Source organism: Pyxicephalus adspersus, chromosome 5, assembly GCF_032062135.1.
Source record: "Pyxicephalus adspersus chromosome 5, UCB_Pads_2.0, whole genome shotgun sequence".
Classification (NCBI taxonomy): Eukaryota; Metazoa; Chordata; class Amphibia; order Anura; family Pyxicephalidae; genus Pyxicephalus; species Pyxicephalus adspersus.
In genome coordinates, this window is record NC_092862.1 from 66,815,021 (window position 1) to 66,830,928 (window position 15,908).

The window sequence follows — 15,908 nt, forward strand, 5'->3', positions numbered from 1 at the left end:
GGAAGAGGCGCTGAGTGGGCGGGGCGTGCAGAGGGACACAGGAGAGGTGCATGCTGGCACATAGCAGGCTGTGTCAGCGATCTCTGCCTTCGGTGCCTCTTATAAGGAAGCTGTTGCTTTGATTTCGCCTTGTTCCTGTCCTCTGTATTTCCGTCTTCTCTTTCCTCACTGTTCTGGCTTGTGCTAAGTCTGTGGCTGCAGTGCTGCTCTATGCTCTTTGCTCCTGTTGTACAATAACCTATGTTTTCTTCTTTGTCACCTCCAGGCTCACTTCCCTATCCCTGTTCTGCCTAACTTCTAGCATTTTCTACTTTCATCCAATAACTTCCCTTCTGGGGTATCCTGGTTGTCAGCCAGCTTTGGGGTATTTGCCCCCATTCTGTGACTGAGCCCCCATTCCCCCCTGTGTGCCCTTCCTTTCTTCAGGCTGGACACCTTCACGCAATCGATCATGTTATTGCTGGCCGCGGCCTTCATCGTGGCGTTTGTGCTGCTGCTGTACATGGTGTCTCCGCTCATCAGCCCCAGCCCCCTAAAACTGGCCGGAGCCCATGTGGTGGTGAGTCCAATCTGAGCTTTATGGGTTTGTTTACAGGTTGGGCCTGGTTCTGTGATCATACCGAGGATCCTGGCTGGCCTGGCTTGCTTGCCAAGCAGATGTTCTGGTGTGATCATCCTTTTATTGTACAACTGTATTCAGGGCAGTCCAGACACATACAATCCAGGATTTTTATATACCAGTCATTTTTGTACTTCAAAGGAATGTAAACTGCACCATACATCATGTACTACTGAAAGTTATATTCTAAAAACGTTTGCAGATCCTGGCCCACTACGACCTGGGGTTGGGAAACCCAGATGGGAGTAGCAGGACGCCAATATGGATGATGACTCCACGTTGATGCTTCTCAGTCCACCCTTACAACTTTCGTTTTTCTACCGTATCTAGACAGGTTCTCTAACAAGCTCTTACTGAGAATGAAGTGGTTTTATAATGAGGATAAACTAGGGAAAGGTTCTGTTCTGGGGAATATCATCCAACCTGAGGGGTTGCAAAAGCAGAAATTAAGTTCTTTCTGATGGGTCAAGATTTTAAATAAAAAAAAAATGTCTGGGGTTTCACTATATGCTTGCTTAAACTAAGTATTGTTATAATGTATTGAGAGTGATTTGAAGGCTGCCATGGTTCCCCATTTCTATAAATGCTGGTTGTCTGACTTATACTGGCTGTAGTATTTTGCCATGTGGATCCCAGTGACTTCAGTACTTTGCCATGTGGATCCCAGTGACTTCAGTACTTTCTAAGTTCCTAATATTAAACCAGTATACAAATCAGTAGTAAAAAAAAAGTAGTAGTCAAAAAATAAAAAAAAACCAGACAGCCAGGAAGCCAACATTTTACAGAGAAGTCAGGAATGGCAGCCTCCATGTTTCGAGTAGCACAGACTTCTTTTAATAGAAATGGACCACAAGGAGTAATGATAGTGTTCTCATGCATAGCAGCCAGAGATCATTGACTGGAGCCAGACGTTGTGTTAATATTAATATGTTCTCCTTGTTTTGCATACATTATGGAAATTGCTGTTTACTTGTATAATGTCTTAAGGTGTGTAAAATGCCTTCATTGGTTTTAAATGCATACTTTGTTTTACAGTCATATAAATAAGTAATTACACCTGTTAAGTTTGGCATGTTTAAACAAGCAAACTTTAGATGTTCTTTAAAACCGTGCCTGCAGAGACAGTTTATTTATGTAAACCAATGACTGTTACAACTGAAGTGATGTATTCATTATCATGATCCTAATGGAAATGCAGATTTGTGGAAACAATGTTAGCAAAATAAATATTATGCACCATTCTTATGCTTTGATTGGCTGCTGATAAACTCTGCTTACAGCATGGATGTCATAGGATAGTTTTCCGTTACTAATATGGGGAATGGTATAGTCTTGTGTTCTGAAATAAAGCTCCTATGCAAAAATTATAGTCACTTACATTTAACAAACTGTTTTTGTTCTTTCTTTTTTCATTAGGTGACTGGTGGTTCCAGCGGTATTGGAAAATGTATTGCCATTGAATGCTTTAAATGTGGTGCTTTTATTACTTTGGTTGCACGCAATGAGGTAAAAAAAATGTAATTGTTTTGGAGGTAAAATAAATGTCATTGTTTCAGATTTGAAGTGGTTGGATTTGTGCAGTAATCATATATATATATATATATATATATATATATATATATATTTGCTAACATATAATGTTAAAAGCTCGCTAAACCAAGAATACCAAATGATTAATCAAGCCAATTATATAAAGTAAGTTGATTTCACTGGAAAACAAACTCTGTCTATTATTGCTCCTTTTGGCCTGGTGATTATTTCATTTGGGGAAAAAAAAGTGGTGGTAAATCCTTGCCACTAGAACAAAAGTCAGTCCTTCTATGTGGACATGTGCCCAGGTGACAGCTGACTTTACACACCTACCTTCTTTTTTTTTTTTCTTTTTTTTTTTTTAGTTATATTTTTGGTATGCTTGTTTTCAAAATGATACTTCTTTTTGCATTCCCAAACTGTAACTTGTCTTTATTCCTGTGTAAAATCCCATATAATCAATTCAGATTTGTAAAAAGTGCAGATACCACAATGGATACCACAAATCATAAACCAACCCCCCTCCACCTAATGCATTTCATCAGTTTCTGACTTCTAAAGATTACTATACTATCAGTGCTAGATTAGTACTATGTTCTAAAAAGTGAGAGCAGTCAGTTTTCCTAATCATCACATCTTTTTCTGCTTGTAGTTACTGTAAAAGGGGCTAATCAAATAATAAAGTCCTAGAAAAAAGTACCAATCATGTATTAGTGGGAGAGAGACCCCCGATCCAAATTAATAACATTATTTGGTTAACGGCAGAACATGTAGTGTTGTGTTTGTCTATCTAAGCACAAAACTTATTTTCTGTCCTTCAAAAGCCATCTTTTGAAGGACAGAATATATAAATAATAAAAATGTATGGGATGAATTTTACATGATATGTCTACTGTCTACTGAAAGTTTTGTTATACTACCTTGCCTTTTGTTGGTAAGAATGAAGTATACATGTTTATGGAACGTTGTTTCAGTGCAGACGGGTCCAATGTAACCTGAAAAATACATGAATATGCATGGTGGTGGACTTCAACCTGTATTAACAAATACGTTTATTGAACTGATGTACTGACCTTTTGTCTGTTGACTAAATGTCGGCTTTAGAACATATAGAAAATGTCTGGTTGATAGTCTTTTGAAAATGTTGATTTTTTTTTTCTCATTGCAGAGCAAACTAGTTCAAGCCAAAAAAGAGATTGAAAAGTATGCTATAAATGAGAAACAGGTGAGAATATAATATGGGATATGCTTGGTTTGTTAAATCTTTTATTTACACATATGCAGTAAGCTATGAATATGGTGTGTGTTTTTTATGTTTGTTTTTTTTCTTCTTTCCTTCTTTTGACTAGGTTGTAATATGTATCTCAGTTGATGTATCCAAAGATTATAGACAAGTAGAAAATGTCATAAAGCAGGTAAGATATCAAAATTCCATGAATTCTCAACCATTAGACTTACCAGTTTAAACAGTTCCTTGGTAGATAGTATTGTGCTTCAATTTTCCTTAAAGGGGCATCAATTGGCCACATTTCTCACGCGAAACTGTTAAAATCTATGGTAATAAGACATGCTAATGGGGGTGTCTTCACATGTTAACATGCAATATGTATCTCCATACATATTGCGAGTTATACACCCTATCCTACCTCCCTCTCCAATTTTTTTACATCATTTACATCCAGGGATCAGATATATTTTAACAAGATGTAGCAAATGTATCTGTCTATTTTAGGCATGCATCGGTATAAAAAAGCCTTTTACCAGGTATACCTCAATGTTTTGTAAAGTTGTTTCATGCCTTCTTTATGATGTATACTTTTTATTTATATATTATGTAAATTGTTCTGTAAGTCAGCTCATCTTGGCTATATACACAGGTCCATAAATATTTGGACAGAGACAACTTTTTTTAATTTTGGTTCTGTACATTACCACAATAATTTTAAATGAAACAACTCAGATGCAGTTGAACTGCAGACTTTCAGCTTTCATTCAGTGGGTTGAACAAAAAGATTGCGTACAAATTTGTGAGGATCTAAAGCCTTTTTTTTACACAATCATTTCATTTCAGGGGCTCACATTGTTATGCAATCTGTTTGTTCAACCCATTCAATTAAAGCTGAAAGTCTGAAGTTCAACTCCATCTGAGTTGTTTCATTTAAAATTAATTGTGGTAATGTACAGAACCAAAATTAGAAAAAGTTGTCTCTGTCCAAATATTTATGGACCTAACTGTAGTTTATTTGCTGAAACTCTAAACCTGGAAAGCAAAGATCTTAGGTGCATAGGCATCCATAGTCCTGTGTTATGGTACTTTTGTCTTTAGACATTCATTGAACCCTAAATCATTTTTGGTTTACACAAATTTCACAAACCACCACCAAACACGGGTCAGAGGGGCAATACATTTAATGAAAATGTATAAAATTGTGATAATGTACAGTGGACTTTAATTCTAAGCTGCTGAAGCCTTGCATTGCTAAAGGATGCTGTTTTTAACTATTTAAAGCCTAAGCTTGCAAAATGCACAGCGTGTTAGTCCACAGGGGAGAGCTTGGTCAATTTAGCTAAGGTTTCCGTTAAATAAATGCCCATATGTACAACCACTTACTACATGACCCACAGTCAGCACCCTTTTGTTCGGGTGTTCCCACCAGAAATCAGTTTGCATTACAGTTACTGCACTTACTCCAAATAATTGTTTTAGCAGGTAGCATTAGATTCTGCTTGTTTTTAGGGTTTACCAACATCTGAGTGGCCTGTAGTCTTAGTCTTAGATCACAACTACTGCCTACATATAAGCTTTTTTTGTGTTCTATTTAGAATGTAATGTAGTATAAAACCCAGCAATGTAAATGTTTCCTCTATATTCAAGGCATGCCTCTGGTGATAACTGTTACAGGGACACTGTTATTATCTAAATACTGCTATTTTGGTTGAAAAGAAGTAATTATTAAATGTGCAGAAAATGTCTTCATTGTCCAAGTGGAGCGTGATAAAAAAAAAAACATTTTTTATAGGCTCAGGAAAAACTAGGACCAGTTGATATGTTGGTGAATTGCGCTGGTATGGCGATTGCTGGAACATTTGAAGAAATAGAAATTGGTCAATTCACAGTAAGTCATTTAATTTTTCTATGATTGCTATGTTATTTTTGGTAAATTGCTAAGCCACAGATGAAAAAACAGTAGTTTTATAATGTATGTTTATATAATAAATTGATGCTGTGCACTTTTAGTCAAATATGTAAAGGCAAAATGTTTTAAAGAGGACGTAAACTCCAAACTGCCCAAAATGAAAAAAACAATACACTTACCTTCAATCCCGCAGAGCAGTCGAGCAGTCCGGAGTTTTCTTCAATCGGGTCGCGCGTCATCCTGGTATCCGTCTTCGGGCTGGTGCACTAGGTGCCGCTATCGTCTCCACTACTTCCAGGTTCTTCTTCCTACGTCACCCGACGCAGGCGTGAGATCGGGTTATGTAGTGTGGGGAGAAAACTTGCTGATCTCACTGTGCATGCGTGAAATCAGCATTTTTTCTCCCTTTTGACAAAAGAGCTCCTTCTGCGCATGCCCGAGGTGCTTGAGCATGTGGAGAAGGAGCACCCAAGAGCCTCCTGTGATGCGTGACGTAGGTATCCCGGAAGGCCTTGCACTCCCATTCATTCTCGATCGCCTAGGTGATTGAGAATAAAGGGGGCGGTGCTGCACCCTTTCTTTAAAACAAAAAAAGAGTGTTGCATTTAACAAACAGAATTTTACCTTAAAAGGGTTGTCTAGGTACGCTTTAAGTATATTTTGAGGAAAGCTATTTATTTTTGTCCCAATGGAGAAAGTCACACGCTTTATTGGTCTTTGTGGACACTGCTGCTGACACCAAAACAAAAGGGAAATCCAAAATTTCTCACTTTTTGGCAGACCATGTGTTGACTGAGAAATGCATTTCACTTTCTTGTATGTTCAGTAGAAAATGTAAATTGCAAGACTTTTTTTGTAGAGATCTAGAACACTATTTTACTGTTTCTTATCTCTATCCACAGCATGCTTTATGAATTAAATTGTGTGCGTTTTATTTCCTCCGTTAAGCCTTGTTATGTCCATCTCCATTATGTAGCGAAAAAAGCCATAACCCATATCATGATTTCAGGACGCCTTCATCAACTAGATTTGTTGTCCTGTGATTTTTACTACGTTACTGCTATTTATTTGAATGTCATTTTACCTTCTGTAGAGACTGATGGAAGTAAATTATCTGGGCAGCGTATATGCTAGTCGTGCTGTGATTTCCACCATGAAGGAAAGGCGGATGGGAAGAGTTGTGTTTGTTTCTTCTCAGGCAGGACAGCTGGGATTATTTGGCTACACTGCATATTCTCCTTCTAAATTTGCTCTCAGAGGACTAGCAGAAGCACTACAAATGGAGGTATGATAAACTATGTCATTTTCTCTCTAGCCACATTGTCCACCTTTTACAGTATATAGTCTTATATCTCCCTATGTGTGCTCTTCTAAATGATTTTTTCCATATCCAGCAATAAATTAAAAAAAAAATCTCCTTTGTTGCAAAAAAGTATAAAAGTTCAAAGCCAAACACTGCAAAAGAGAGTGCATCTACCACACTCATTTACCAAACACTATAGCACCCAGGTGTACATATAGTTTCACCAAGGTTTTTACTTTTTAACTTCTTTGTTTTTTCTTTCACATTGTGTAGACTTGTGTGACATCTTGCAAAGTAATTTAAAAGTTGTTCTATTTGGAAGACCTAATGGGTGTCTGCACATTTATTCTAAAATTTCATTTAGTTTTTTTTTAAATAGTATTGGAGTATATAAAAGTGCACAGCATTATCTGACAATTTTTGATAGAAGAAATTACTGTGCCATTTAGGAGAAAACTAGCTTTTATCTGAGGATAGGTGTTCTCTGAACATTCTGTCAGGGAGACAACTTTGACTTGATATCAGCTTCCTTCCGTCTTTTTGTACAAAAGCGATTGGATTGGGAGAAGCAGCACAAGGATCCAGTCAGTTGTAATGCAGCGCTCATGTGCTAAGTTATATGCTGATAAGAGAATACAGCACAGTGTGACAGATGTAACTTGACTTGAAAATGTGACTATGGCAGAGAGAAATTAAGATACCCCAACAAACAAGGCTGTGTTGTGTGTCAAAACTGCATAAACCTCAGGATGTAGACAGAAATAGAAATCCTCTGGATAAAGCAGCTACCATTTACGCATTGCATTTGTGTATTTGGCCATTTGCCGAAAATTCAGTATTATATTGAAATGCTTTTGTATCATTGTTATTATGTATATAATGTTGGTTACAATAAAATTGAAGGTGTATTGCATAGGAAACTTTAAATTTTAGGCTTTTACTGTCACAATCGGTAATAACTAGATTTCTTTTTTAGGTTAAGCCATATAACGTTTATATTACTGTTGCCTATCCACCGGATACTGACACGCCTGGGTTTGCTGAAGAAAACAAATCAAAGGTAGAAGTTGCATTCATTTTTTCCTGTTCTACTTTTAAATCTAGGCTAAAGGTGCTGCTGTTGGAAGTCATTAAAACACTGGCACTCCTATAACTTGTGTGTGCACCTAAAACATTCCTTAAGAGACATATGTAAAATGTGCATTAAAAATACAATGCACTCCAGGAAAAAGCACTTCTCTGTGTGCGTGTGCATAGAGCTTAAAAGATTGCAAAATACATAAAACATTGGCTTTGTTATCCACAGAAGTGTGCACCCTTCCAGTGGACCCTAAGTTGTGTTGTTTAATTTAGGTCCTCCAACCATAATAGATTTATTAGGACTTAATCCAGGTAAGGTGGGGATAATGCCATGTGCAAAGAAAAAGTCAATTACTGCAGCAAAACTTTAAAACAATATCAAAAGTCTAAGCTTGGAATTCTTGGATAAGCAAAAGAAATTGTTATAAAAGTCTATTGCTTACAATACATGATGCCAGGTGTTGCTGTCCTAATGAGCAAAAAAATCACAACTCTTGGCAACGGTTAAGTGATGGGGGTGGATTTTTTATGCTTTTGGAGTTGCATGCCATAGGAATTATTGATAATATATGGGTAAAGGATAGTTACTATAAAATATCCAAATACATAACAGATTTTGGAAACCATAGTTTTTGAAGAATAAAAATCTGGTTGTAGTTTTTTAGGCATTTATCAAAACATTCAAAATCACACAAGCCTGAAAATGAAAATATGGAATAGTCATCCAGTCCCCAGGATAGTATAAGAGTTCTTATATAGAATAGGAACTCCGAACACTACATAATATTTGTTTGCATATACCTTATGCTTTTAAGTAATTAGCAGATTATATAATACTTTTTTTCTCGACTTTATTAACATTTTTTTCAATATATATGTGCATCTATTACATTATTGAACAATATAAAGTAATTGATACCAGAGAGAGAGAGAGTCCAAAATTGCTAAATTCTATAGGCTGTATATATAATAAAATAGAGGAAAATCTAGCTAAAGTAAAAACCACAACCTGTAGTATAAAAACATAGGAAGCAGGGAATATATATTAGACTGGTTAAATTTGTATGGAATAATAGATTAGATATGTGAATAAGTGAATTGCCAATAAGAATTAACAAAAAATCTACTGGAAAGGTAGAAACAACAATGTTCATGGAGGGGCATAAAAGTGAAAGCTGTGAGTAATGGTCTAGAAAATGACACAATTCAGTATGACAGCTCAAATGCAGAATGCAGTACAATACATGCATTAGATGCTATGTTTAGATGCTGCAATAAGTGAAGAGACCATTAGAAACTTCCCTATTAATGCAAAATAAATGTGACGAGAGATACAAGACACATACCTAATCTGCAGGATGGGTTTGGACCAAGACTATGATGTGTGTCCTGATGAAAGCAAGATGCCAATTTTAAATCGGCACCCAGAGTTTGGCAGAAGATTCTTTAAATCTTACTGGTATCGTGGGTTTGCCTTTATTTGACTGCACCATTTTTTCCATTGCTCCATGGTCTAACTTTCATGGCCAGGCATTATTGGTCAAATGCACCTTGTAGGCACTTTGTTCAGTAACCAATTTTTCTGTAACTAGAGCTACAGTAGGTATCAGATAGGATAAGATGGGCTACATCATCAATCTCTACAGACATTGGTGAACCTTGAACACCCATGACCCTTTCACCAGTTTACTGACTGTCATTCTTTGACCACTTTTGTAGGTACTAAACAATGCATATCAGGAGCTCCCAAAAAGACCTGCCGTTTTTTTTAGATGCCCTGACCCATTCATTTGGCAAGTTACAATTATTTACTCGCAATCTTAAATTTGCTCCTTATAATTGTGGTTAAACTTATGTACATATTATATGTACATAATATGTATTATGTTTTACATATTTCATTTAGGCCTCCTAGATTTTAATTTAAAAGGATTTTTTCTGGCACAACCTCAAAGTAGTTGTAATGTATAGATGTTGGTTACATTTGTTGTTTTCAAAAGGTTAAAATAATTGTATTGTCTTAAAATGATGGGACACACTGTGATCCTCTAAACCTACCTTGATGTTAAATACATATTTTTTAAGCCTTTGAGCCCTGAGAGGAGCAGCACCAAAGACCAATCAAAGTTTCTCTGACAATAAGAGTGAGAAGTGGTTGCATCTTAATCTGCAGTTGGACACTGAAGGAGTTGTAAATTGCATTACTGGATGGACAGAAAAATAAAGCAGCTTATGTACTATAAACAATACTCACAACATAAATCAAAATTCTTTATTTGCCAGCCACTATGCGAATACTGTAGGTAGTTCTAGGGCTTCAAGTTTCTTATCAAGCACAGGACAATGGAACATAAATAAAATGAAAAAGCAACCTAAACTCCTGCAATTCCTTTTTTGACTCTTCTTGAACATTGGTTTCTCCATTTCATACAGTTACAGAATATATAGAATTTTTCTGTCATCAAGTATATGGTCTGCTTTTACCTGGAGGAACAAGGACATGGGTATAAGTGTTGCATAATCAACTGCTCTATGCGTTTGGTTTGTATGTAGATGAATAAATGTATGCATCTAGTTTGACTGAAAAACCGCAAAAATGCACGAGGGAAGGGGGACCTAATTGTGTACACCCTCCCTATTATAAATATTTACATGCAAATTATGACTTGTTATGAAACTGTTGTGCATAGATATGATACTTATCCTAAGACATATGCTTTGTCTTTCATTTCAAGCCACTGGAAACCAAGTTAATTTCTGAGTCCTCAAGCCTGTGCCAACCTGAACAAGTTGCCAAAGTCATAGTTAAAGATGCTATAGTAAGTATGTGGTAAAATACACCTACACGTTTAATTTCTGATCATTCTTATATCTTCAGAGTCTAAACGTCAAAGCTGGAGAATATACAATTTATGGAATTTTATGACATGAACCTAATGCACCATAGAAAAAACAATAAAAGCTTTTTTATTTCCCCCTTTTTTTTTTGTTTATTTATTTTTTAAGTATAATTCAGAAAAGTATGGGTATGGGTAGTGTTTTATAATACTTGCGTGTAAGCAATATTAATTGTAAGGCTTTGGAAATTACAGTATTTCTTTAAGTCTGTGCAGGAATCACACTGTCGTATGTTTTGGCTTTAAAAGGACTTGCCAGACATGAAGAATGTTTGGGCTAATCAAATAATTAACATGGCAATCTGGATGGTAGCCTAAACTATCAAGTAATATAATATTGTTAGCACACCACTAATTGAAGATGGATTTGTTACCACAGCAGCTATAGTGTTACATGTAAATTTTTGAAACGCCACATGAATTACTACATATACCTCTTCATGATTGAAACACTATATATATACTCATGACATTGTGTGTGTGTGTGTGTGTGTGTGTGTATGTATATATATATATATATATATATTATATATATTATATTATATGAGACTGAGATGGCAAGCATCCAATAAATGCCAAACTTTGTATTGCATACAGCAATTGCATGAATAATAAAAAAGCCATATTCATCGAACCCAAAGGGTGAGGGCTGTTTATGCCAGGTCTTCTACATTCACAAGCTGGTAACTTGTTTGTGTTACAGACCAGTAAAGTGCTAATTTTTAAGATTTTTTTGGCACATGATTCCATCCTTGGAAACCCATTATAATGGTAGTTAAGTTGCTTCTATTTGATTAGTGAGGTCCAGGAAAATCACATTCCACTGACCATACTTTATCATTGACAGTAACAAAGAAATGCCGTGCTTTCTTGATTAAAGTGGAAATCCTTTTCAACTTTAACATACTAATATCGGCTGGCCCAATAACCAGTAATCCTCAAAATGCTGACTTCCGAGTATTTTTTTTTGTAAACCTCATATCATGTTTATTTTTTTTTTCTTACTACTTATTTACAGCAAGGTAATTTCAACAGTTCTGTGGGATCTGATGGCTATATGCTGTCATCTTTAACATGTGGAATGTCACCTGTCACTACCATAACAGAGGGGCTCCAGCAGGTAAGTAATAAATTCAAAATATTTTTTTGTTATTGTTGAGACAAAAGGGCAGTATTTCCAGATAGGATAGTAACCAATCTTTCTCCTAGACCTGATTTTAAATTTTGCATACTGGAAACAGAAGAACCCTTCAGTTAGGATAGATTCTATAATATTTCATGTTTTAATATTTACCTTACTCTGCATGACTGGAACATAAGAAAAAATTATCTTTGGTTTTGTCACTATAGGCTTTCAGGCAGTTGGTATCGAAAAATATTGTTTAAATTATCAATAAAATATATTTTTTTAATGTAGGGTCCCTAGGGATGATCATTACATTTTGGGCTTTCCAGATGTACTGTGCAATGCCTAGCTTTGGAACTCTGAAAGAAAGTTGTGTGGAAGAAAAATTAAAATGGTAGACCCCAGTCATGTGACCTGTCAGTCACCTGCTCTCCTAAATAGTGACCACACCATAGGGCTTATCCAGCTACACACTCTAGCCAAATATCCATAAGTGAAATGGGCTGCAAGATGTGTAACGAAGTGAAGTGTAAGGGAGATTGGTTAGCAATATAATATAATGTTATTGAAATAGATTTTGGGTTATTATTATAGTTATTTATATTGACAAAATGTGTAATGCCACTGGTTTTTATTCTAGGTTGTCACAATGGGACTGTTTCGCACAATTGCATTGTTCTACCTTGGCAGTTTTGACAGTATCGTCCGCCGCTGCATGATGCAAAAACAAAACTGTGAGCAAGCCAGTAAAACAGACTGAGCCTTGTACTGCCAAGAACTTATTAAAATGCTTGCTGCTAGAAAGCACATGACCTGAAGATAATACCACCATCTGACTAGTTTATACTGTTCCCACCGTGGCACTACATGTCTAAATGATGGGGGGAAGAGAATTTAAATATGCCAAGCACCAGCACAGTACTATGCAAACTGTGTGGAGAAGTTTTAAGTTTTTTTTCTTTCTTTTATAAAGAAACGTTGAAATTGTATCTAAATACTTTCTGATGTTCTGTTTTGCTTTTTCCCATGACCTTATGCAGTTTTATTCATTTTCTGCACCAAAAAATGTAGTTGCTTTCAACAGATGAACCATCGATTTTATATAAGGTTATGTAGAGATGTCAAAAGCTACAGTTATCAGAATTTTGTTATCTGATACTGAGCAATAATTTCAACTGATGTTTAGAGTAAACTGTATTCCACAATATGAAAGCTGAACTCTGGGCAGATAATAAAAGATGCAATGTAGCAGCTCTGTATCCCTAAATGTGTTTATCTTCTTTAACTCTACCAGTATTAGTCTGAATTTGACTTGGTATTAGCCTATTGCAGTCCATTGTACAGCAAAGCTGTGGGTAAGAGAGGCATCACAAACAGTCGGTTGTGCTGCAGTTAGTGAGAAAGCATATTGGATAATGCAGAGTGACCACACATTGGTCTTCTGCTTTTGCTTTGCTTTGCTCTGTCGAATCACAGTGTGGGGGGAGAGACAATATCCATTAAGTTTACATGTGCACCTGTTATCCCATTCTTTTTATTGTGAAATACAGAATTACCTACACCGATGGTAATTAGATCAGTTTCTATAAGATATTCAGACTTGTGGAAAAGTTGGGCCATGTTTTAACTTGTTGTATGCAGTGCCTATGTGTCTTTGCAGTATACCTAGACTGAATGGTATTAGAGAGGGTTTTGTTGTTCAAAGCCAAGAACGTTTGTTAAACATTGCTTTTACTGCCAGGCAGAAATTTTTCTGGAACAAAAAGCTAAGCTGTACATAAATATATATTTTGTCCCTTATAATTCAGACTGTTTAAATACAATATTAGCACATTTATATAGTAGTCAGATTGGTTGTGCATCACAAATCGGGAACCCTGGGCCACCATGGCAAGGTCCATATCCTGCCTGTTCTTATTCTACACTGTTTTACTCTTTATTACAAATGGTCACCAGTTTCCATGTACTTTCATGATACAAGTTCTGAACAGCTGCATTCATTGAAGTAAAAATAGGTCCTTGGGGAAGTATTCAAAGCAACTACCCATTAAAAAAATAAAAAGTCACAGGTGATATAGTTAACCTCGGCATTACCTTTCAGTGATTAGTTCACAAAGGTAGTATATTTCAACTTCATGTTGGTTCAAAAGTTACCATTTTTGCCTTGATGGTTGGCATATTCTCATCAACGGCTTACATTCATTCCTTATGGCCGCAGTAGTGAGCAACACACTTGCAGCATCCTCCTAACAGCTGCAGTTACTGCTAGTGAGGAAGTGTAGCCAGATGGCTCCCACAGTCCCTATAAACTAGCCCTAACAGTTTAACTTGTACAGACTACATACCAAGAACCTATATTAAGTGATACGTTTGTTTGTTTTTGAAACAAAACAAACAGAAGTTTGACACAAAACATTGATCATTATTCTATACTTCTTGTAGTTTGTACAGTAAAGTTTATAGCACTATTATTGTTCTCACTAGAATGGAATGTGCCTTTTTCTAAGTAACTGAAAATATTACTGGTCCCTGTGAGGCACAGTGTTGGGAACCAAAGAACAAAAGCTCTGTATCTAGAAATAAACATTATGCAGGGAACGCACTGTTGCGTTCTTTAACATAGCCAACGTGCTAGCTCGCTTTTGTATAGTTCAAAAACATTGCCATCATCAGAGACTTACCCTGGCATTCTTTTGAGCTATACACTCATACCAGTTCTACATTATTTCACAGAATTGTTCTCTGTAGTGTATTTAAATGACATGGTGACTTGTATTCCTGGACAAGTACACTGCGTTTGCAGTACATTTAAACAAATTATCCAGGATATATGTTATTGTGTAACAAATACAATGCTTTTGCTCATTTCTTGATGGTTATTTATGCATTAAATCTGCATGTTTAACCAATAAAAAGTGGGTTTAGACTTTCTCAGGGAAAACTGTTAGTGTGCAAAACTATTAAGCAACTATTAATGTTTTGGCAAATAATTTACAAATTCCTTTTTGTTTATGCTCACATTTTACAGTAACCTAAAATTCAATATGTATTTTACTAAATAATTCAAAAATGGTTGTTAACAAATATAGTCATCCTACTTTTTAATAACTTCCATGAGCCTTCAATAGTCTGTAAGCTTTTTGGTCTGGTAATGATGAACTTTTGCTGAAGCGGCAACCACATCCTCAAAAATACTGTTCAAAAATTCTCCTGAATCCAATAAACAGAATAGTATGTGACCTATCCTGGGTGTGTGTGTTTTTTTGTTTTTTAAATTAATGCACAATCTAATTTTTAAACAGATTTATTTTTTTATAATTTGTTAAGGACTTGGTGGAGGAAGGTAATGATACATACTTTATTAACTTAGATGTGAATTGTCTTCCTTTACTATTGTCACATTTAAGAATAGTCAACGAATCCTCAATAGGATTTAAATTGTGTGAGGAAGAGGGTGAGATCATTATTGGGTCAGTGTTTAGGGGCCTTTGGATTTATGCAATGAAGTTTATTCTCTTCTTGAATCTTGTACCACTGCTTGAAAAAACTTTCTTCTAGAAATTTGTTGAACGGTTTAGGAGTTGATTTTTAGATCATCTCGCCTGATAACTGTTTCACCATTAATTTTAATAACCCACACTAGTAACCCTCTCTTGCTTATTGGCACCTGACTTTAATTGATGTACTATGCATATTATTAATCCAAGAGTCTATCCTAGTTTTACCTATCAAATCTCATGTTAATTTAATTGGTTTAATGGTTAATTTAAATTCTAATTGGTGGTGGTTACATAGTTACATTGTTACATAGTAGGTTAGGTCAGTGGTTCTCCCCCAGAGTGACATCATGATATGACCCCGCCCACTCTCCCATCGCTGATCTGAGCCTGCGATGGGAGAGTGGGCAGGTTGTGTCCAGGGAGTTCCCTGAGCCTGGGAACTGTACAGGGGACATGGTCCACGGCTCTGGCCGGTGCTTCCCCCCAGTGGGGTCCTTCTCCTGACCCTGCTCGGGGGTGCACCGGCCAGAGCCGCTGACCACCGGTTGGCAACCGCTGGGTTAGGTTGAAAAAAGTCATAGGTCCATCAAGCTCAACCAGTAGGGAAATAAACATATCCCAGATATAAAACCCTATAAATTATAGTTGGTCCAGAGGAAGGCAAACAAAAACCCTGGTACAATTTGTTTCAACAGGGGAAAAAAAAGTTTCTTCCT

General features: G+C 36.2%; 1 protein-coding gene across 1 annotated transcript; it reads left to right on the forward strand.

The window, feature by feature from the left end:
• Positions 1–18: 18 nt before the first annotated feature.
• Positions 19–14,935, forward strand: KDSR (3-ketodihydrosphingosine reductase). The gene is made up of 10 exons (XM_072411807.1): positions 19–559; positions 2,036–2,125; positions 3,318–3,374; positions 3,499–3,564; positions 5,170–5,265; positions 6,380–6,571; positions 7,566–7,649; positions 10,405–10,488; positions 11,585–11,686; positions 12,333–14,935. Exons 1-10 carry the CDS (start codon positions 452–454, stop codon positions 12,450–12,452), a joined length of 999 nt encoding a protein of 332 aa, XP_072267908.1. The 5' UTR covers positions 19–451; the 3' UTR covers positions 12,453–14,935.
• Positions 14,936–15,908: the final 973 nt, after the last annotated feature.